At 33.0% G+C, this 24,693-nt stretch overlaps 3 protein-coding genes across 3 annotated transcripts; 2 read left to right on the top strand and 1 right to left on the bottom strand.

Annotated features, from left to right (window-relative positions):
- Positions 1–2,146: 2,146 nt before the first annotated feature.
- Positions 2,147–5,278, top strand: LOC122587075. Its single transcript, XM_043759147.1, has 2 exons — positions 2,147–2,309; positions 2,947–5,278. The coding sequence occupies exon 2, from the start codon at positions 2,982–2,984 to the stop codon at positions 4,875–4,877; it is 1,896 nt and encodes a 631-aa protein (XP_043615082.1). The 5' UTR covers positions 2,147–2,309; positions 2,947–2,981; the 3' UTR covers positions 4,878–5,278.
- Positions 5,279–8,383: 3,105 nt separating this feature from the next.
- Positions 8,384–11,572, bottom strand: LOC122588481 (RNA-binding protein 1-like). Its single transcript, XM_043760608.1, has 2 exons — positions 11,078–11,572; positions 8,384–9,427 (listed from the first exon to the last, which is right to left on the bottom strand). Exons 1-2 carry the CDS (start codon positions 11,300–11,302, stop codon positions 8,618–8,620), a joined length of 1,035 nt encoding a protein of 344 aa, XP_043616543.1. The 5' UTR covers positions 11,303–11,572; the 3' UTR covers positions 8,384–8,617.
- A 5,512-nt stretch (positions 11,573–17,084) lies between these two features.
- LOC122588497 (RNA pseudouridine synthase 2, chloroplastic) lies at positions 17,085–23,980 on the top strand. Its single transcript, XM_043760629.1, has 8 exons — positions 17,085–17,476; positions 18,703–18,846; positions 19,194–19,445; positions 20,213–20,415; positions 21,454–21,532; positions 21,930–22,105; positions 22,206–22,308; positions 23,488–23,980. Exons 1-8 carry the CDS (start codon positions 17,126–17,128, stop codon positions 23,500–23,502), a joined length of 1,323 nt encoding a protein of 440 aa, XP_043616564.1. The 5' UTR covers positions 17,085–17,125; the 3' UTR covers positions 23,503–23,980.
- Positions 23,981–24,693: the final 713 nt, after the last annotated feature.

The following is a 24,693-nucleotide window of genomic DNA, read 5'->3' as shown; positions in this document are numbered from 1 at the left end:
TTTGGATATCGCTATGTTATAAATTCAAAGCATAGTTAACAACTTTTATTAGTTCCACAACACAAATAGGTTTGTCTTTTTTTTCTTCCATATTTCTATTGATTTTTTTTTTTCTTTCTAAATTCTTATGCGTGGCTAATGTCATAATCCCATAATGATAATGGTGCAGCAGCTTACTGATTACAGTTACATTTACCGATCTCAATCTTTTTTTTTAGATTTTCATTTCATTCATTCACATGTAGATAGATACACGAAGGACTCTTTCGAGATATTTACATAATATAAGGACTATACTTGTAACTTACATTTTAGAATAATAAAATTCCGGACCGAATCTATTTATGAGAGAATTATTAATTATTACTCCGTATTCAATTAAATATACGATGAAAAAGTAAAAAAGAGCGAAAATGAAGAAGGAAATGGTCGGTTTGAACTTTGAAGTCTCAACGAACGTGGAATCCATATACTTCCCCGAGGCAAGTTTGGTGAGCCATTTCTCAATTTCTCACGATATCTTAAACAGCTTATCGTCTCAAACAGTCAATGTCGATGGGAATATATATTTAAACAATTACGAGTATTATTTAATGCTCTTTTTTACGTTATTACTTATATGTCTACATGATTATAACCTAACTTTTTAAGATTTTGGCTCTTTGATACGAGTTGCATCACCAAAATAACTATACATTTTTTTAAAATGGCAAATATAAATATTAAATTAAATTAAAATATAAAAGATTTCTAATAAAGTACTAGAAGCCCAAATCTCTTATATTAATAAAATAAAATTATTTTCAAAAAACTATTTTAAAAAAAAATAAAAAATGACAAGCTCTCATCTTTTGTTAGCATAATTTTTAAATAGATTTGACTTCATAATTTTATGTATTTTTATTTTTGTATTGCTTTTTTTTACCCTAAACTCAATATTTTACTTCTTTATTTATCTCAAACTTTCATCCCTATTTCTATTCTCATATAAATAGTTTTTAAAACATATATACAATGATAAATGAATAGTCATCAACATGATAATTAAACCTTTTTTTTTTTATTAAAATTTTGAATTTTTCAAGTTTTTTTTTTTCTAACATTGATCTGAATTTTTTCTCGATATTATGAGTTAGAACCGATTTAACTTCAACACACGTGTTGAACCCGAGTTTGATTAGCTAGTACAAGAAAGAAACACAATTACATTAACGCTATCTATCAACACTCGGGTTGAGCCCGGGTTTGATTAGCTAGTACAAGAAAGAAATACAATTATAATTACATTAACGTTATCTAGGCCTAAACTAATACCCGATCTAGACACATCACGTGACTTAAACTGCGAGAATTGCAAAAAGAATAAAAAAAACTCGTACGAATTACAGTTACCCAAGACACGAGAAAAACTCCCACCAAACGGAAACTGAACCACTGGTTTTCACTACGTTGTGTTTTGATATCATCCCATATAAACCACGAGAAAAAACATAATACACTTAAGGAGGAAGGTGAAGATTATTTAGCCACTCCAACTATATATGGTAAAAGATATTTAAAAAGTCAGTCAAATATATACATATATATTTACTAAGTAAATTAGTTTACGGAGTATGTTTTTTCCATTGTTTTTCACTCTATTTAAAGATTAAGTATTCAAAATATAACAATTATAACCTAATGTATAGAGTAAGAATAAATTAAAATTTTGGAACATTACATATTGACAATTTAGTAAATTATCTAAATCATGTGACATATTATACGTGTTAACCCATATGAATTGTTCACGCAAGTATTTAATTGATAGATTATGGAATATTTTTTATTAAGTTATCAAAATACAATGTGCAAAAACATTAGTTTGTCCGGTGGAATTTTAGGAAAAGGCGATGATAGATTGACAAAGAGAAACTCGTAGTTGGACCCACAATTGGCGTCCATGTTGTTAAACAAATATTTTGCTTTCCCCGCCCCCATCTTTTGTTCTTTCTTTCCCTTTCATCTACCAAATTCACACGCCAAAAATATACATACAAATATACATATACATACATCCAACACCCCCCAACAACAAAATAACAATCCATCCATTTCCGCTCAACTCACACATCTTCAATACCTTACTTCTACGATCCTTTTTTCTTTTTTAATAATAATAAATTCATCATCATCAGCAAATACATTAAATTCAGCTCCCCATTTATATTAGCTTAGTTATTAAGCTATATATTGCAGTTTCAAAAAAGCAATCCAAAACGAAGTTATAATATTAGTAATAAACTTATTTAATTAATAAATAAAAAGAGGTAGCTTACCACTCCGATTGTTCAGTTTCATCCCTTTTTTAAGTTAATATTTTTTTATTTTTCTTTCCTTTTTTGTTCATTCAATCCCCATTATATTGATTCATTCATTCCGGCTCATCTCCTGCTTGTTACACATAATTTATTTATTTTTCCTGATCAAAAAAATTGAGGTATTTTTTTTTATACTAATGTGTATGTTTCTAAAACAATTTGTATATTCATTTTTTTTTTAATTTCCAATTATTTATAGAAATCAATTAATCAGTAATCAGTAATCAGTGTTAATATTATTGCTAAATTTAGGATTGCTTTCTCTTTTTGTTATTATTATTATTTTTGATTTTTATATAACTTTTATGTCTAGATTCAACTTTTATATGTGCTAATTATTATATATGCATATGAATATGAAAATGAATATATAGGCTAGAAAAATCTAACACTAATAATTAATATGATCTATCAACTGTCATCATCATTTTGTTAGGCTGATTTTTAGGCCATTTTTAGGTTGATTTACCATTTTCCTACATCTATATATATTCTGCATATATACACACACATATTGTGATGTTGGAAGTAATATTTGTTGATCAACTTGATATAATTTGTTAATAGGATGTTTGGTATATCTCAGGTGTATAAAATCTTGGACTTAAAAGTTTAGTTTTCATGGATACATTAAGTGAAGAAGATATTGGAAACCAGACAAGGAAATCCGAAAGCGGTTCAGGAGGAAAAACTAGACGGTTTTCGTCTATTGGTATTAGTCGAAAAAGCGTTGGGGATGAAGGTAATATTGTTCCTCATTATCTTAGAGCTTCCACTGGTTCGTGTCATGATTTTTGTAAATACGGTAAGAAACACGAACAGTCAAAGTCTGCGATACCTGTAAAGTTCAAAACATCAAATAGTGTGAATAGAGAAAAAGTTACGAAAACTAAAGTGCCCGTAGAAGGAAAGAAACCGACCACATTGACCAAAGTTAAACCTGTTACGGATTTAGAGACACAAACCCCTGTTGAGGTAAATAAAAAGGACATTTTTTTACCGTCTAAGAAAGCACAAGTAGTGAAACCGGCTTCAAAAGCTATAAAGAATGAGCCCAAACTGTTTCAACGGTCTACTTCTCTTGTGAAACCGAGTCCAGTTAGGATGAGCCTTGATGGTTCAGGAGGGTCTAGTGGTGGGATAATAAAGAAAGACCTTAAAACTGTCAATAAGTCGGTGATGGCACCTAAAACAGTTGCTGCTAAGAAAGTTCCGATTGAGTCAAAGTCCCCAAAAGCTTCTTTCAGTAGAGCCGCAAGTTTGAAAGCGATAAAGTATAAGAGCATTAAACAGGTGGCTCCTCTAAAGGATCAAAACAGGCTGCAAAAAACTAAACCCAAGCAAACTGTTTCTGACAAGATTCAGGTAAAAAAGCCAATGCATGGTGTTGAGGCTGAATCCGAGGTCAAAGATGAGACCATTGAGTTTGACTTTATTCATCCGGCTTCTGAGTCTATTTCGGGAAACAATGTTGTAGAAGAAGAGTTTGTTGAGGCTGAATCCGTGGTCAAAGACGAGACCATTCAGTTTGGCTTTATTCACCCGGCTTCTGAGGCTATCTTGGGCAAAAATGTTGTAGAAGAAGAGTTTGTTGAGACTGAATCCGAGGTCAAAGCTGAAAGCATGGAGTTTGACTTTAATCATCCGGATGCTGACTTCATTAATCCAGCTTCAGAGACTTTTCCGGACAAAGATGTTGTAAAAGAAGAGTTTGTCGAGGCTAAACCTGAGGTCAAGCTCGAGACTTTGGAGTTTGACTTTGTTACTTCATCTTCTGAGTCTTTTCCAGGCCAAAATGTTGGAAATGCAGAATTGACAGTTGATGAAACCTCTGAGGATATTCCAGATAAGAAGCTTTTTGAAGAATCTGCATTTGCACCTCATGTGGCTGAAAGCTTGCAATCATGTTCAGATAAAGATGTCTTGGAAGGAGAGTCGTTTATTGCACCTCCTGTGTCTGAAAGCTCTGAATCCTTTTATGATGAAGAGGTTGCTCTAGATGACGAGTCTGAATACACTGATGATGAAGAAGTAGAAGTTTCAGAAGAAGAGATTGAAACTGGACTCACTAATACTGAGCAGGTGGGGACCTTTGTAGGGAATCCCAACAAGTATACAAGAAAGGGCAGAACATCATTTTCAGAAGATAAAGATGAGGAAGCCATAAAGCTGAGGTTCAGAAGGGGAAAGATTCTCGATGTCAAGTCTGAGAATAACGGTCCCAGAAGACTTAAGTTCAGAAAAGGGAGAGTCGTTGAGGGTAAAGAAGCCGATCAACACATTGCCAGAAGAAGTTTTGATAAGAAAAACACCAAAGACAGGGTCGATTCTAACAATGCCCCTGAAAGTGTTGTCTTAAAGCATCAAGGTGAGCAGGAGAAGAAAGATGCTCAAGTGCTTTTTAATAATGTGATAGAAGAAACTGCGAGTAAGCTTGTTGAAAGCAGGAAGAGTAAAGTGAAGGCGTTGGTTGGTGCTTTTGAAACTGTAATCTCTCTTCAAGATGGCAAACCATAATGGGAAAAAAAAAACTGCTCACAAGAACTCGGGTTTTGTAAAGCAATTGTAGATGAAAAGCCTGGTGATTGTGATGGGAGTTATACACAAACAAATAGGATGATTTGAGGACTGATTTGTGCTGCTGGTAATTGAGGTAAGTGGCTGCTTTTGGTTTCGGTTTTCATGTTTCTTTTCCTTTCTTCTTTTGGTATTATGACTTACCCACAAATAAATCAAATGACAGTGTTAAGAGTCTTGTTACTATCAGATTTACTAATGAAAACTTGTGCACATAGTTGAGTGTGTGCTTGAGCTGTATATGTTTTTGGCTTTGTTTTGCGGTGATCATTTTTAGGGTTTGCAGAACAATATTGACAATCTATAGTGATATCATGTTACTTTTGTTTGTTCACTTAACATTTATATACTGTTCCTGGAGGTGTTAATATTTCTATGTATATGAACCAAGGTTGGTATGTTTTATTGTGTTCCGATAAAACCTAGGGTTAATGGTTTGTCTATCGGGTTTGAATCATGTTGTGATCGATATTCATTTGCAATGTAATCGGCTAAAAAAGGAGAACTTGCAAGAAGTCCCAGATATACAACCCTAGGGTGACTGCTATGGTTATCATAGCTTGGTATTTTCATTTTTCATCATACAAGTTCAAACCGTTGGTTTTGTTTTTAGTCCTTGTGCGGGTCACTAATATCTATCAAAGAGGTAGATGTGTGTTTTAAAATGAAGGATATGTTAATTTATTTGAACTTAGTGATTCAATTGTATGTCAAACTGAAGAAAAGATTTCAAGCTGAGATTCCATGATGGGTTATTTAATGCATGCATACCATTGCATCATTTGGTATATTGTCTTGAATTGTCAGTGGTACGTAGTAGACACGGAGTAGTATAGGAATCATAAAAAAGGTACGTGAATAGGTTTTACAGAGAAAAATTACAAAACTCACACGAGAGAAGAACAAAAAGAGATCGAGGATCAAAGAAAAGTGGGGAACCTCTCCTTGGTTTTTGGAATCGACATCAAGAAGTGTTTTCACACCATCGACATCAAGGAAGAGATCCGCGACCCCAAGTTCTTATACCCCATTCAGAAAGTCTTTTCCTTAATTGATGCAAAACGGGAAAAATATAAAGCAAAATCGATGACATAAAGCAAAAGTGAGATCCTAATTAACTGACTAATTGCAAGTCTGACTTGTTTAATCATAGAAATGTGGAGTTTCAAGAGTCCGCTAGGGTCCTCCTGTTGGGTCATTGTTGCCTGCTGGGATGAGTTGTGGACTAGTAACCTTGGCTTGTATGAGTTGTATCCATATGCTGCAATTTATCACAACGTGCTAGGTGCCATGTTTTTGGTTTTTTGAACAGAAAAAACGTGCCATGTATTAGTTAAACTAAAAGGAGAAGAGGATAAGTTTAAAACAAACACGCACTTGAAACATAAAGGGATAGGATTTAAAATGTATTTCATCACTCAGGTGTGGCATTAGTGATAAATCGATCGGACGACACAAAATATGAGCAGTCCACGTTGTAACTCAAACTCATCTACTGTTCGCCGGCACAAAGTTGATTTCTTCGCCAGCAACAACCTGTTCTTTGCTCTTTTTGTGGTTGGGTTCTTTGCTGCGATTTGATGTTTCAATTATAGCTTATTTATTTTTATGTTTTTTAAAAAAAAGTGATATTGACAAAAAAAAAATACTGAAATTAGTTATGCTATTTTTTGTATGCTTATCAAAATATTTTAATCTATCAAATATAGCCGTCCATGATCGGAGTTTGTTCATGTACTATGCAGTATGCACTGTTGTTTTAAAAGAGTGTGTTATGTTTGAAGAGGAGAAGGTTGTGACTTGTAATATTGTTTGGGAAGAAGGTTGTGATATTTCTTGGCATTGAAAATGTCAAGACGAAAATTGTGGTGATAACTATTCCACATATTTTGTTGGTTGTAGTTGTAGGAATTGCTATAGAGGTGAAACTTGAGATTGGTAGCAATTTTTGAATGATTGTGGTAGTTGTGAAGAGTATAGTGGTTGTGAAAGGTAATGTTGTGCGAATGATTGGAGTAACTTATTTTCGGCTACTACAGTAAGAAAATAAACTTTGTTTCGGTTCATTGTATGTAAGTAACCTGTTAAACTGAACTAATCGTGTAAATAATTTGCTAAATGCTGATGTGTTGGTCTCTCATTTGGCTACGTATCAGATGTTTGATAGTGCCACGTTAGTATCCGACTGATTTCTTACACCATTCGTTCAATTTTGAGACAAACTTACATACAATGAACTAAAACAAAGTTTCTTTTCTACTATAATAGCTAAAAACAAGTTACATACACACAAATTCTTTTTCTTACATTCAAATGGTGAGAATAGTTGTGTGGATGATGAGTTGTTATTTGAAAATTAGATGAAGTTGATGACGAAAGTGAATTATTTGTGTGAAAGTTATCCATTTTTTATAGAATGATATGGATGTCGTTTAGTATTGTATATGTAGGGATATAAAAATGAAAGAATTTTTTTTTTCTTCATTTTAGTCAGTTAAAAACTCTTAAAACATTTTTTTTAACCGTTGAACCAAAAAGAAAAGGTTTGAACAACACTGAACGTCCCATGCGCAAACGAGCGTCGCCACAAAGACGTCAGCCAACGACCCCCTAAATGACGCAACCCCCGTTGTAGGACCCCATGACGCCAAGGTGGTTGACCAACAACAGCGTCCACACCACCCACACTACAAGCTAGGAGCAGACTAGAAAGTACTTTTGTGGTATATTCTCAACACTTGATACACCATTACACCCCCGAAGAATTTTAGCTCATATAGTCGGTTTTTTATTCCGAAAGAAGACCTTGTTAGAAAGGTTCATTGATGACTCACGATAATCTAGTACGTACAAAGTTGTCATCCGGTCTTTAAAGTTTTGGTGTTGACGTTATTTGATCTCAGCATGGTAGCATCACCATGGTTATCATCACAATTTTTTTGTGTCGAGGATATGATTTTTAACTGATATATATTAGCGTGATAATTTTTGTTAAATTAAACTTTAAAGTGAGGCTAATGTAACAGTTTAATTTATTCCTAGTGATTGTTATCTAATACTATTTCAAAGTTATAATTACTCCTATAATATTATTATGGGGAAATGTTTGGCCACTAACACTATTTCAAAGTTATAATTACTCCTATAATATTATTATGGGGAAATGTTTGGTAAAACATGCAGTATCTATCTTAGATAAAATATAAGGATTATGTATAATTCAGAGGAGATTATGTAAAATTCAAGGAGGCTATATATATTTATCAAATTCAAAGGTTTAACTTGTAACCTTTATAAAGTGACCTTAGGTAAAATCTGTCGTACGAATCATTTTCCCCCCTTATTATTATTACTATGTATAAAGAATTCTCTTTTGGGCCTCTTTGACGCTCCTTGTAACTTGTGCAACTTTAATCAAAAGCAAAATAAACATTTGGAATCATTCATAACCAAATAAACATAAATTTGAATTTAAAGAAACTATTTTACATAAACCCAGATCCAGAATTCATGAATTATTAAAAAAACACTAGAAAATGATACACAGAAACCAACATCTTTTTATCCCATCCACAGTTAGAGGTGCCTAAAACAAAAAGGTATCATGGTTAAATGACCAAAATACCCTCAAGCCCAAATCAGTATGAGAAAGTTTTCCAATCTAGTAGTCAGTTCAGTCTTCAGACCATGTTACCTCCAACACCACTTTGGTCATTTTTGCTACCCTCCATACCACCAGATGACCCCAAAGAATTGTTATCTACAACATTCCCAATGAGCTGACCAGGCATCCCACCCGGTACGGGTCCCACAATTCCGTTATATCCATTCGCTGCCATGCCCATTAACCCACCATTTAAGTAAGCTGGAAAAACTGGTAATGGCAATGGACTGGCCCTCATGCTGACCATTGCAGGACCACCCCATGGAACCCTTGGCGAAACGGGTGTTAACCCATACCCACTAACCGGATAGGCACCACCATAGACACCGCCACCGAAAGGATAACCACCATATCCTGGAAACGGTCCATAAGCAGGAAGAACCTCGTATGTAGGTCTAAACTGAGCCTGTTGATGACCATTAAAGTTAGATTCCCTATTGCCACTAGTAGTGCCGCCACTAATCTCTTTAGGAACTGCCCTTTTAACCTCCACAAGTTTACCACACAATTCATGGAAGTTTCTCTGCATAACTTCTTCGACGGAATCCTCGGTGTCAAAAGTTATGAACCCGAACCCACGTGGCCTGTGGGTCACGTTGTCATGCATCACAACCACATCAGTTATTCTACCAAATTTTTCAAAGTAGATTTTGAAGTCGTCTTCAGTTAAGTTAGCAGACAACCCACCTACAAAAATCTTTTTAGTCTTTAAGTAATTATCGTTGCTTTTAATACCATTGCTTCTGTAATTCCTACTCTGTCCACGATTCTGTTCTTGCTGAATTTGGTTTTGTTCACCTTTTGGTACAGCCTTTTTCACTTCAACCTATCCAAAAACATCAAATATGTAGTTTTTATGATGAACAAAAAGATATGAATCCATGCTAACTGTTTCATGTAACTATTTATGATGGATTTGACTTTCAGTTCATTAGAAGAAAACTTGACACCAGATGAGGTAAACAACCAAGACAGGTTTTACACCTAACAACACATAATACATTCAACAAATCTTTACATCACAAGAGCTGAGAATTTTTTACTTAGGTTAAGCTTTATCTTTAACAGGTCAGAAGTCTCCCAAAATGTATTGTAAATGCAGACTAGGGTTAAAAGGGAAGGTAGACTATTGTTGTTACATATGCTCCAAAACCAAGTAGTTATGGATTCAACTGTTCGAACCACAAACGGGACAAGGGTGAAGACTGAAGAGTGAATTTGTCATTCATAAAAACATCATTTTTGCTCATATTGAACAAAGAGGAGCTCATAAAATACTTGGACAAAAACGTTTCAGGTTAGCCTGGCCCGTAACGAGATTACTTGTTTGACACATTACCCAATCTGACCCAAATCAAACTTACTATTTTTGACTTGTTGACCAACCGACCCACCCCTTTTGCTGCTTCTAATCACCTGTGTCACATTTGTAACAAATTGACATATTCCAATTTAGATTGGTTCACAAAGACATCTGTAGTTGACCTCCAATAATTAAATTTACGTATTTTTCTTATCAAAGAGTGAGAGTGACAAACTGCTAATGTCTACAAGCATAAATGTAGGTAACAAGGACAGTGATTTCACATTTTGACCAATGACCATGCAATGTAAGAAATCGACCTTTTGACATATCACCCTGTCGTACCTATCATTTTTGTTGCTTGTACAAAAAAATTATCATCCTTGCCAAAATTGAAAGAAAATCAAGGATTTACTGATTTTAAAAAATAAAATAAAATAAAAACAAGAATTGAATTACCACTAAAAAACAACTTAAGGTGAACGAAAAAACATATTCCAAATTCAACATACTAAGTACTAACAGTTTCAAAGCCAAAAATGAGTGTCATTTAATATTTATTGTTCAAGATAGGTCCATATTATTCCACAAAAAAGTAAATTAAAGTCAACAAAATCAGTCACTCACCAAAGCTGCCAAAATTCAACCAACTAGGACTTTCAAGTACATAATGACTCATTTTGTATCTATTTATTTAGCTTTTTGAGCTGTATTAACTCCAAATATCCTTCCTTCATACTTTCACCAACATCCCACTCCCTCGAGCCAAAACCATAAATCTAAGAGGGGGTGTTTGGATGTATATTCCTGATTCAAAGTGATCATTTAGGCAAACTATTCAAGATAGAAAAAACATACAAAAAGTTACTTAAACGAAAACAGATTTGTCCCATAATACGTAAAATCAGCAACCTAAATCTAGCTTATCAGTCGACAGTTAATTAATTCTTAACATCATCCTACTCACTTTCAAAATGCACATCCAACTACCAACAGCCCCTATATTACTTCAAAAACAGCTAATGCAACACTCAAAAAGTCAAATAAGTACTAATAACAGTGCTTCAACTATACATACAAATCAAAACCATTAGTCAACACAACAAAACTCAACCAAGAAACAACTCATTCAAACCAATTAATTACTAATAATAAGACGAAACGAAAACAAACCGTTCTGCCAAGGATATTATGACTGTCACCAAGAACTTTATCAAGAGCTGATGAATCTGCAAACGAAACAAAAGCGAACCCACGAGGACTACCCGTAATTCGGTCTCTAGCAATTACTGAACTAACTACATTCCCATAGTACCTAAAATGCTCCCTCAACACCTCTTCTGTTGTTTCCCATGAAATTCCACCAACAAACACCTTGCATTGATCACAATCCTCCATTTTTACCCTTAATGCACACAAATTTACCTTTGAAAAACCCAAAATAAATTACCTACAAAATTACAATAAGAAAAACCACTTTTTCTTGATTTTCAGTAAATAAATTACTAATTGGGTTTAACAGAACTACATAAATGTAAAACCCTTTGCGTGAATCTTAATGGGTTTCATGAAAACCCAAAAAAGATTTAATTTTTAAACATAAAGCAACCAACTTTCTAATTTTAAACATAAACCCATATAAAAATCTTTCCAAAAAAAATATATATTTAAAAAAAAAAAACCCTTTTATGAGTTTCTAGGGTTTTTTGTAAACACAACCATTTAAAATTTAAGAAGAAAAAAATCAACTTTTTTATATTTTTTCTTAGGGTTTCAAGAAAACCCAGGAAAGGATGTAAATTGTAATTAAATTCCAATTATCCTAAGGTTTAAAAACTTTAAAGAAAAGGGGGGGTGTTAGGGTTTGGTGTTGAAGTGAAAGAAAGACGCTGGTGAAAATAAAAAAGAGAGAGTAATTGGAAGCATTTTTATTAGATAGATACTGTCTGGAATCCAACTGAGTTTTAAAATATAAAATAAATGAATAAAGTGTAAAGAGAGACCTGAGGTGTGGGAGTGGAGATGGGTTCCTTTGACTTTGACCAAATGCTCTTGTCAATATCCAAAAGAAGTATTGCTTGGTTTAGGATTAAGGGTCAACTTTGGTTATACTATGATCAATCTTAATCCAAACTTTAAATGACAGGAATAATCTTATAATATTATTTTATTGATATTTAGGGTGATGGCATCACCACCACCAACGGCACACACCGCTCACTTCCAACCAATCATATTACACCACCTCAAATTCACCACTCACCCAAATTTTTTGACATTGTCACCACTCACACCACACTATTTCTTACAAAAAAAAGACAAAAAAAAAAGAAACAAAAAAGAACAAAATAAAGAAAGGAGAAATAGAAGAGAATGAGTGGTTGTAGGGAGTGGAAGTTTCACCCGATTACCACCACCCGTGAGGGCCGTGAGTGGTTCACCGTTGGCGGCGGTGTTCCACTAGTGGTCGAGAGAACCAATCGCCTTTAATCCGAGTGATGTCAACACCCTTATATTTTTGTTTCTATTTATATTTATACTATATTTTTTAAACCAAAAGGTTTAAGCCTACATTATCAACATATTTTCTGAGTAATCATATATATGTCTAAAATGTATGTCTAAAAATATGTCTAAAAGATTCTGACACATAAATAAAACTCATTCTATTTCTAAATCTTCACTTTTAATCATATTATGTGTCATCACTAAATTTGTAGACACATCTTTAACCTTATTATTTAAGCATATTAATTATTTTCCTATTTTTTGATATGCATATTAAGAAGTTATATATATATAATTTTTATATATAGGTGATGATAATTGTAGAATGATCTCTGGTAATTGTTTAAATAGGTGATGGCCATTATATATTATTGGTTAGGGATATTGATCGATGGTGAAGATATCATATGACGAAAATTTAATTTTTATTCTACCGTAATAAGCGAATGAATGAAGGGAGATTGTACGTGACATATTTATAGGATAGGACATGAAGCTATACATTTGCTTGAGAGCCAGTTATTCCAAATAGGTAACTCGCCCTAAAAATTAACATTTCATCTAAATCATCTAAACTTATAACTATCACCTCAGTTTATTCTTTTTATTATATATTAATATGCTATAAAATTTACTTTATGGTGGTTTGAACATAAAAAATTCTTATTTGGTTATTAACTTAGTATTTGGTTAGATATCAAAGTATCAAACCCTTATATATCGACATATATGATGATAAACTCACGGTTTTGGCAGTTTTTGTGATTGACTGTTTTAGATGGGACTTTCACCTTATGACGAATGAAAACAAAAAGATTTATGACTCTGCGTGAGGAATGATTCATGATTTTAGCCGAGATGTACTTAAAAGAATATACGAGTTAGGCATCCCTCAAGGATCTGATACTATTGAGACGACATAACTTATGAGAGCTATGTAAAATGTGTTTGGGCGAGAGATTTAAGATGATGTTGACACTGTAACTGTATCATCATGAGAATTGTTACCTATATCCTTCGATGAGGGCCACATTGAGCAATGGACAATCTATGGATTTCCAACCAAAGGAAATATCTTTCTTAGATGATGTTGATTTTTTTAAAGAGCTAAGCGAAATCGAGTTGGTCAACACATGTGAAAAATTATTTGGAACTAGGATTCAAGAGTTAGTGAGGGGTCAAGTTAACCTCTGGGTAATGAGATAAATGAAGATCAAGATGACGATGAAGAACTGCAAAGTAGTTTAGAATTTGAATGTGAATGTTGTTTGGATTTTAATGTAACAAAATGATTGTTTATCATAAAATAATCCTTTCAATGGTTTATATATAAATTTTAGTTTTTATATAACTACCCTTTTGTTTAGGATATATGTATATTTATATAATATCGATACGATATCAACTTGTATGTGGGCCACAACATAACAGTTTTTATGATTGACTATTTTAGATGAGACTTTCATTGTAGTGATTGTTTACCACATATTAATTCAATTTTTGTCAATAATTTTGCATTACATACTTACAAATTAAAATATTCAAAACTAATTATTTCATATTAGATAATAGAATTTACATTTTAGCATATATATCTACAATTTTATTATTATACTATAAAATTTTCATTTGCCATTATAAAGTAACATTTTTTTAATACTTCTTTTATTTTATTTTTCTCCAATAATTTAACAATATGCTATAATATACCCAATCAAAATACAATAAATAATATAAACAAAAGAATGGACCCCATTATCATTCTATCATCTTAGGTGAACCAATTCATTTATCCATTTTAACATGTCTATTTCACATATACGCCTTAACGATTCACCTCTTCATCACCTCTCTTCACAATGTGTCAATAACTTATTGTATTTTATTCCCCTTAAAAAGTGGTTTTTGGTTAGAAACTTAAGTCTTCTATGTAAGAATTAATAGTTGTGCGAAAAACTGATCAAGTTGTTCCATCACAACGCATAAAGATGAGACTTTAATGAATGTTGAGAAAAATGGTAAGAACCTCACATACGTTTAAAAACATTTAGAACCAAAATTGTGAGATTTATCTATAGATTATTGATATATATTTGGTTTTTCAACGTTAGAGGGAGATTTTAAACAACTTGAAATTGAAGTAAATAAATTACCAAAGATTCTAACACTAAAGCCTATAAATTGATGATATAATTCATTTATCAAATTTAATAATTGACAAATATGTTAACCGATCAAAAAGACAAATATAAAGGATTATGGAACAAAAGAATTGCATGAGTGATTATAGAAACTGCAGCTGAAGGTTACTAGCACTATAAAAAAATGTTTAAGTTATCTAATAGCTAATCGGGAAAAATGTAAAAGTTAGATGTGTTTGTATATGAGATAATGACACACAAATGAGTATAACACGCATACAAATATACAATGGTTGAGTGTATATTCCATTGAGACATTGAAATACTCAAGTACGTTACAACATAAACATTGAAATATCGTTTTTGATTAGCCATATGTTTCTCCACTTTATTTGTTATTATAGGAAAACATATAGATTTTGCTTTTAGTAAGTGTTTGATCTTTGAAAATAATCATGAGATTATCTACTCGTTTTTTTTCTTCTTCCTGTAGGTGACTACATGCATATTATTGTTTTGATATTTGTGTGATTATGTTTTTTCTCCCTAAAAACCTTTGTTTTATTTTAAGGGAAAGTTATCATGCTGTTAACCGTATCTACCTGGTTGCTGTTGTCCTAACAGAATATATTTTCCCTTTATTATAATATATATATATTAAAAAGAAAAGCATGAAAATTCGTGCAAACTACAGTATTGGATCTGTTGGGTTAGTGGAAGCTGCACTTTTTGGATCATACTATTTGACCCACTAAACTTCCGAACACTCGCTGAGTCGCTACAAACAACAATCATACAAGACAATAAATTTTGCTAATTAAAAAGAAAGTTCTTTTTAAGCCATATAATGTGAAAATACTTCTAAACGTCACTACACAAGACAAAAGCAACCTTAGTTTAGTTTTTATTTGCTTATATAGTTTAGTTTTTATTTGCTTATACTTTTTTTTTGTATTTTTATTTTTGAAACTTTCTTTTTATTTATTTTTTTTTTGTTTTTAAACTTTTAGGATCCTTTTAGTCTTTTAGTTTTTAAAATGTATCTAACAAAAAACGTGATTATTTTGATTTTGACGGATCAATGTCTTGTTAAACACTTAAATAAAGATAATTAGTTCTGCACTATGTTGGTTTTATGGACTTTTAATGCATCAAAATGATATTTTTAAGGTGTTCTCACTGTTCTTATTTTAAAACTGTTCTTATTTGATTGTACCCATATATATATATATATATATATACGAGATGGGTACTCACGCAATGCGGCGGCGGTGGCGGCAACGGGTGGTTCTAGTGGCGGTGGCAAACTACAGTATTGGATCTGTTGGTCCAGTGGAAGCTGCACTTTTTGGATCATACTGTTTGACCCACTAAACTTCCGAACACTCGCTGAGTCACTATAAACAACAATCAGACAAGACAATAAATTTTGCTAATTAAAGAAAGTTCTTTTTAAGCCATATAATGTAAAAATACTTCTGAATGTCACTACACAAGACAAAAGCAACCTTAGTTAGTTTTTATTTACTTATACTTTTTTTTTTTACTTTTATTTTTAAAACTTTCTTTTTATATATTTTTTTTGTTTTTAAACTTTTAGGATCCTTTTAGTCTTTTAGTTTTTAAAACGTATCTTTTAATAAAATTAAGTAATATTTTTTAACCATTTCATCACACTATTTAAATCCTTTACACTTTTAGCACTAAACTTTTATAATTTTTGATTTTCTTTTATGTTAACCACAACATTTTAGCCATTACACTTTTAGCATTAAACTTTTATGCGACTTTCACACAAAAAAATTAGTGTTTGTTTTTTTTTTATGCGACTTTCACACAAAAAAATTAGTGTTTGTTTTTTAACTGTCGAGTGCAAAGAATAGTGACATTTTTATTCTTTTTATTTTCAATACAACATTTAAACCCCTTTCACTTTAGTAGTTTTAGCACTAAACTTTTAAACTTTTTGATTTTTTTAATTTATTTTCACAACAACATTTTAGGTTCTTACACTTTAAACACTAAACTTTTTATGCGAACTACTTTTACTTTCACACAAAACTTATAATGTTCGTTTTTTAAGTGACAAATGTCAACTTTTGTTTTATTTTAAATCATTTGAATAAAACATGTTATTTCTTTAAAAAGTTTGTAGTTTTTAACCCGATCTAGGAAGGCATACCTATTTGTAACGCATTATCTCATCGTTATCGAATGTCATAACTAATATTAAAAATATTTCATTGCGATATCTTTTTCTGATATTGTTACGTATTATGTCCGTAACATATTTTCTTATTCCTCTAAAAGTGTTATCAGTATTAATATACTTACTTTTAGACATATATTGTTATTTGTACTGAAAAATATTTAGTTTAATAGTTTTAAATAATTTTTTCTATTAAATCGTTCACAAATGTAATATCTCTCAAGACAACGTCAGGTGATATATCTCGTTTTATTACGAAAAAAGAAAATATTGGCATAGTAAATGTTTCAATCACAGGACATAATAAACTTTACATGAACTAGGACCAAACAAACCAAAGCCCATCATCATCCAAAACAAAAAATGTCACTAATCCACACACTAATAACCTCACCAGCAGCACCACCATTTTCCCCTGCCACAACAAGAACCCTAACCAATTCTTTCAAATCATTTTTCAACAAAAACCCATCAATATTTCATCATCAAAAACCTTCCTTTGCATCTCATTCCAGTTTAACTGACTACCCAGATGCCGAAACAGAGAGTCGAACGAATTACGCCGGTGTTCGGCTCGAAGAAAGCGTTGAAGAAGGCAAAAAGATGAGGTTGGATAGCTGGATATCTAATAGGATAAGTGGGATTAGTAGAGCTAGAGTTCAGTCAAGTATTAAGTCAGGACTTGTTTCTGTTAATCATCATGTTGTTGTTAAGGTATAAGTATAACCCCTTTTTGTGCATTTTGTTCTTATGGATTATGTAAGTTAGTATTTTTAATAATTTGGCATGTGGTTTTATTGACTAGCATTGTATCTGCGCTAGAATATGTATTTGTTTATATAAATATATATAAGTTGAGATATAATCTCTTTAGTTTAAAGATCATTGTGCCTCAAAAAGATGAATGCTTTATGTAATAAGATCGGAGAGGGGTCGCTATTCAAAATTCTAGCTTTCCTTTGGCTGTTTCCTGGGCTTTTGCTAAGATTTTGATCCAGTGAGATTCGAAACCAAGTCTCTTTTGAGACCTCTGGAATGCCTTACCAATAGGCCAACTTGGAAATGGTTGTATGCTAAATGTAGTAGTGTAGATATATTAGTTAGGAAATTTGAGGACATGTATTAATAGGACAACAGCAGCAGCAACAGCAACGGTACCCAATCCCAGCATAAACTGGGGTATGGGGGAGGTATGATGTAGACAAACCTTATCCCTACTCAATGGTAGAGAGGCTACTTCCAGATCTACCGAAGTGGAAGGGACCGGACCTCAGGCCCAGGGCTATAACCCTTGCAAAAATATCCGACGGCAGGCGAAGCCAAAACCGAATAGGGGAGACTCTCGATCTCAAACTCTTAATCTCAACCTCTCAATCTCTATCTCAGCCTCAATCTCAGATCTAGATTTGGATCTGGAGAGATAAAAGAGCCGTTGGAGGGAGAGAGCAGGGAGAAAAAGAGAGTATATTAATAGGACTGTAGCCTGTAGGAGTATTTTAATTTCAATAATGATGTAAGGATTTTCCGAGAACAGATATGTTGTCCAGTTTTAAGATGTAATATCTTTGTACCCTTTTAATGTGACAACAGTAGCTACAAGGAGAGGATGGTAGGAGGGATCATGAAAGGATATATAATATATTATTTGTTTCCTATGGATTAACATCTTTGTTCAAAGAGCATGAAGCCGATTTCTTGGTTCTGTGTTTCTATAGTGTTAATTGCAGTTTAAGTTATCATAATTAGATTCAGATAACAGCTGCTTAAAGTTAGGCTGTGAGGGGTAGTTTAGTTATCTACATCTGTCTTAATATTCTTGGTTTTCCAAATCTGATCATTTTCTATTCTGTATAGATAAAATAATGATAACCACAATCACTTTCTGTCAAACACTCAGATGTTAGTTATCTAATATATCTCAATGTACAATGTTACTCCAGGCCTCCCACATGTTAAGACATGGCGATAAGGTTGAATGCACAATATCAGAGTTGCAACCCTTAAAAGCTGAAGGAGAGGATATAGCTTTAGATATTATTTATGAAGATGAACACATATTGGTTGTTAACAAGCCTGCACACATGGTAATCACATCATTTTTTTTAACATGCATTGCTTTTGTGGATGGGTATTTTAATGTTTTCAACTTATTTTTCTGGACTTATATGGTTGTTTTTGCAATAACAATCTGAGACTCACTATCGAATTAGGATTTGCATTCATATAATAGAAGTTGCCACTTTGAGCGACTTTCAACCTATTTGATCCGTTGCCCTTTTATCTAATTTTTTTGATTTGACTATGACCCGTTTAAGCTAAAACACATTTCGAAGTGACTCATTTTTAATCAGATGGTCGAAATTGCCATCTTTAGTTATATATGTACAATCACTGATCACAATCTCGATCATGATTTACATTTCTTGTTCAGGTTGTTCATCCAGCACCAGGAAATGCTACTGGGACACTAGTAAATGCCATTCTTCATCATTGCAGTCTCCCGATCCCTTCGTTTCAAGATTCCCTCTTAAATCCTGACGATTTGTCTGACAATGAGCTGGACGAAATCTCTACAGATCAGACTTGCTCAGATCCCAGTTTTGGTACTAATGAAGCATCAATTCGTCCTGGGATAGTGCATAGGTTAGATAAAGGCACCAGTGGATTACTTGTTGTTGCAAAGGTAGTTCCTTGACTAACATCATTTCTGCCATTTCATTCATTTTATGAGTGAGTGCTTCACTTTCTGAACAGTAAAAGTTGATTTTTCTCTGTAAACAAGCAACCACTCCTGTGAAATTCAGAAACTAGATGAAAGTGGATGATGTCAACAATAAATGTATCACATATGATGGGGAGTTTCGGTCAGCTTAGTTTAAGGGCTCATTGCTTAAGCTTATGTGTTGTAAGCCAAAGTTTGACTGAAGTCTTTGGGTGAACTTGTCCTTGTGAGCGTTCGAGTTTTTTCTCAAAGAAATAAGCCAATAAGTTTAAGCATTTTTTTCGTACTTAATGACAATCCAATACTTAATAAGTAAAAGCCATAAGCTTACATACCTGATGTTTTTTTCCTTTCATTTTTGTATTTGCGCTGTTCATCTAGGAACAAATCTAACATATGAAAGAAACGTAGTTTTATGTATGTTTGGCTGCTATCCCAAACACCTCTTGTAAAGAATATTTGTGAAGCTATATTGTTAGTGAGTAGTGACTTAGTGGTTACAAAAGTAAATTACTTGAACTTGAGCGGTTGTCTGGAACAAGGCTGGATAGAATTATATCCAGAAAATTAAAATGTAGCTTTTAGTGAGACGATACAAGAAGCAAGTGTTATATATTTAGGGAAGATTTTAATGCTTTTCTCATTAATTTTATAAGAATGATGCTTAATTTGCATGGAAGGCATACATTTTGGTCTCTCTCTCTCTCTAATTTTATGGGACAACACAGGATGAGCATTCACACGCCCATTTATCTCAACAATTCAAGCAACACACCATCCAGAGGATATACGTGAGTCTCACTTGTGGAGTTCCATCACCAGTTGCGGGACGTGTTGATATTCCAATTGGTCGTGATTTGACAAATCGTATTCGTATGACTGCTGATACGGGTCCCACCAAATGTGGAAAGTCTCGCCATGCTGCTAGTAGGTGATTCAAGGTCTTCTTTTATTCTTAGTATCAAAGATGGCAAGATGGGCGGGTTGAATGAGTTGGGTAACAGGTCAAAACAGGTAGTTTTTAGTATGGTCTGGGTTGGCCTGACCCACAACCACTTTATTTTTCTTTTGCCAAGACTTCTTTTTGTAATTAGTTAATATATTAGATGTGATTAAAAAACTCTATCTAATAAGAACCTAAATTTTTAATACACAATTTAGAAGGTTGTATGCATTTAAAATAGATTACGGGTGGCTTTCAACCCATTTGGACGTTCTATTTCTAGATATTCTTTTTATTCTGAGCTGTTTGAGATAAGCACAAGTAACCCATTCATGATAGATGGGTAGAAATTACCACATCTACCTGTCATCCATATAAACACTGAATATTCCAGGGCACTTTAAGTATTGTTGAGGAACCTTTTCCTCGTATTTTTACAGCTAAACCATTTCCTTTTCTCTTGATTAATTGACTCGAACTAGCAGATTGCTCTCCTTATACAATCATCCCAATGCCCAAAAAGAACAGAGTATACACCACTTCTGTCTTCTCAAAAGATGTATCAAAGAAAAATCTAAACCATTTCCTTGATTTATCATAAAACGATAGTGATTACGCATAAAAGGAATCTCAGTAAAGTCGTATATGTAGAGGTGTTGACCCGATTTATTTATGAAAAGGCCAGTTTGAGACTTGAGTTATGTTTTATCTCAAATTAGTCAAATCAAAAAGTGTAACTAAACAGATCAAAAGTTGGCCAAACTCCAAAGTGTATTCTTAATACAAATATTATTTCACTTTCTTTATGTGTGGATTATTATTGTGATAATGTAGTTTTTGTAATCATATTTGAACTACTAAACTGATACAATTTGAGTCCAACAGGAGATCTAAGTTTGATTATTCAAGTTATGTTTGATCATTACCTAAATTTGTTCAAAGAAGTTAGAACGGTTAACGACTTAATGGGCTTAACCCTTAATGTGCTATACAACTATCTGATTGAGTTAATCTATTGATCATCAGGTACAGAGTAGTTGAGATACTTGCTGGTGGTGGATGTGCATTGGTCGAGTGGAGGTTAGAGACGGGGCGCACCCACCAGGTATCGTTTTCATTAACATTGTGTTAGATTATAGTTAATTGTAGGGATTAGTATTTTAGAATCTAAACAACTTTACACAAATAGTTTTAGTATGTATCGAACTTCAATCACGTCTATTGTATGTAATAAACTTTTAAATCTTGTGCATTGTATGTATCCGAGTATATGTGGCAACCATATAAGTTGCCACTTGTCAAGTTTTGATTGGTTGAATACATACAATTTGAAAGTTCATTACATACAATACACAAGATTGAAGTTCGATACACACTATAACAATTCGTGTAAAGTTGTTTACATTATGGGTACTAATCCCTTAATTGTATTTGTATAATGTTATGAGTATGAGTTGGATACTAGCTGTTATGGAGTATCTTATTGTGATGCTCTGAAACAGATTCGAGCACATGCAAAGTACCTGGGTTTTCCTTTAATGGGAGATGAGGTGTATGGAGGTTCTAAGAACATGGCCATGTCACGACTGCAGCTCAACAACCCATCAAGCATACATGGTCAGCTTTCACAGCTTATTGGTAAACTTGAGAGACCTTGTCTCCATGCTTTGACTCTTGGGTTAGTCGACTAAAACCTTTTTTCTTTGTCTTAAAGTCCCATTGGTTTATCATTGTTTTTGTTTTTTCTGAGCAAGTTTGTCTATCATATTTATATGCAGATTTATTCATCCATGCACCGGAGAAAAAATAAAATTTTCATGCTTGCCCCCGATAGATTTTGCTGAAGTTTTGACAGGACTTCGTAATATAAGCACAGAGAAGGTAATGGGCTCATGTTGTAAAGCTATGTTTTTTTTTTGGTTTTTTTTTGTAGAGGTGACGAATGGACAGCTTGGTAATGGGTCAAAACTGGTTTTGGTCATACTGAGTCATATTTTTAAATACATATTGAAGCCGCTGTGGTGGGGTTGGTCAAGGAAATTCATTAAATTTTCCAAAGTCTTCATAATAGTCTAATTTCCTTGTCTAAATAATTATGAGATGTATATAAATTCTTTGAATAAAATGACGTAAGAAGTTTTACGCATTATCCCATAGGGATAGGACAATTGATTGATTGGGATTCTTGACAGGAGGTTCTAGGCTCAATTTCCCACAAGTTTCAATTTCTTGGGTGACTTGGTTTTCCGATGAAGGGGTTTTATGCATTAAACGTATACTTTTGGCGACTTTGACAAACTCTTTTAAGTCATTTCCCTTGTAAGCTATGTTTTTTTGTTACCTGTTGACCTTTAGAGAGATACCATAACCCAGATTGAACCAATCACCCTATTTATAAGTAAGTGGGTCATCATCCTTGGATCTTGTTTTAACATAGCCCAGTGTTATTTTGAAACAAAATCCCAGTTATCAATTGTCTGAAATGCTAAGCCTGATTACTGAACTCTTGCATTGCGCCACATGATAATCAGATGTTGCAATGTTCTTGGGATATAAAACGCTTTATAATTATGCTTGGTCTTAATAGTGTAATACCTAATCTGCACATAGTGTGACATGTACCTTGAGCAGAGCTGTATGCTTAAATGGGGTGATTTTGTTTTTGTTTTTTTTTTTTTTAATTTCAAATCGGTCAAATAGGTTAAGTGGCTTAAACATTTTAACTCAACAGGAAAGAGGTCAAATGTGTGGAACTATTTAAACAAGTTGAGCTATTCAAAGTGTATTCAGATGATAGAAATATCCAGATCATAAATTTTACTTGTTAGTAATATGGTTTTTGTAGTCATATCCAGAACTTCAATTATTTAAGCGAAAAAATACAATAAAAAAGCATTTTTGACCTGTCCCATTCTGACCCATGCTAGAAATAACCTATTTGCTTTTCAAAAAAGAAAAAGAAATAATGTGTTTTGACCCGTTTCTAAATACACCCATTTTCCCACAATATATCTACAGTCCTACATATGGTGAAGTAATCTATGCTATATTGGTTTGCAGGTTAAAGGGAGCTGAACAAGTTTTGATCATACATTTTTGACATATGAAGACCTACATGCAGCTCTAGGTACTATTTCTTACAAATGGAATCTGAATAGTTATGTTCAAGAGGGGAAGTAAATTACCGATATGCTCATTGCATCAAGTTAGCGCGTAGAAGTTTAGAGGTATTAGTGGCAGGCTGCCTAGCTTGTTTGAATATCAAATCCCCATCTCCCCTTTCTCAAATTTAATTACTTTGACCCTAAATAAACAGAAAGTTAGAAATTACCTAGAATCATAACCACTTTTACCCAACCACTCAACTATTTATTTTAGTAACAGAGAGTATGATGGTGTATTTGTTGTAAATGTGTATGATCAATCAATATCGTATAAGGACATAATCTGTATCTATATTTTCCTTTGACTGTACATTGTGATGTAAAGCCAGTGATTGGTGTGGTTTAAACTTTAAAGGCACCAATTAAGCCGTTTGTTTTGTTACTTATTATTATTATTATTGTATAACTAACTTACTTTTGCAGCATAATTATTACATTTCAAAAATGTGCTCAAAGTACTATGCCAACTAACATACTTGGATGCTTTTTTCATATGAATCTGATAAATAATTGTCATTACCGTTTTGGGTTTGACCTTAAAATTGGGGGCAAACCGAATTGAAGCTAAACATGCCGTCTATATATAAGTGTATAACCAGGTTCTTTGTCTAAAGCGCAACTTTAGACAACATGAGGAGGTTAAATCATGTAACATGGAGATATGAGGTGATATTTAAACCCCTGACCGTCGCCTTTACGTTGCATGTCTTTTAACAGTAGACTAACCAAATGTTATAGCGTTAAGTAATTGCATATCATTTGCATGGTAATGCCTTATTAACGTCCATTATTGATTGAAAAAACACACACACACAAAAGTCGTATTCATGATTGATGGAAAAAACAAACACACAAAAGTCATATTCATGGCCTGCAATGATGAATGATGGTGCGTCCTTTAAACTTTACATGATGGCACGTTGCTTTTGCATTATTTTGTTTGATGTTTAAATGTTTAAAACCCTATATACGTGAAGGGGCAATGATCCATATTATAAATGTTGATAAGAAAAAAAATACTCGTAATTAATTGTTGTTTAAAGTTCAATAAATAACATACCAAGCTCCCAGTGAAATTGACATCCCTTCTGCTTTTCAAAAA

The sequence above is a fragment of the Erigeron canadensis genome, chromosome 2 (assembly GCF_010389155.1).
Source record: "Erigeron canadensis isolate Cc75 chromosome 2, C_canadensis_v1, whole genome shotgun sequence".
Taxonomy (NCBI): Eukaryota; Viridiplantae; Streptophyta; class Magnoliopsida; order Asterales; family Asteraceae; genus Erigeron; species Erigeron canadensis.
This window is presented reverse-complemented; position numbering and strand designations above follow the sequence as displayed.

Coding starts and splice junctions, on each gene's coding strand:
- LOC122588497 (XM_043760629.1), top strand. CDS start 17,126: ATGTCACTAATCCACACACTAATAACCTCACCAGCAGCACCACCATTT. Junction 19,446..20,212: donor GATTACTTGTTGTTGCAAAG/GTAGTTCCTTGA, acceptor GGGACAACACAG/GATGAGCATTCACACGCCCA. Junction 20,416..21,453: donor TCTCGCCATGCTGCTAGTAG/GTGATTCAAGGT, acceptor ATTGATCATCAG/GTACAGAGTAGTTGAGATAC.
- LOC122587075 (XM_043759147.1), top strand. CDS start 2,982: ATGGATACATTAAGTGAAGAAGATATTGGAAACCAGACAAGGAAATCC.
- LOC122588481 (XM_043760608.1), bottom strand. CDS start 11,302: ATGGAGGATTGTGATCAATGCAAGGTGTTTGTTGGTGGAATTTCATGG. Junction 9,428..11,077: donor ATAATATCCTTGGCAGAACG/GTTTGTTTTCGT, acceptor GTTTTTGGATAG/GTTGAAGTGAAAAAGGCTGT.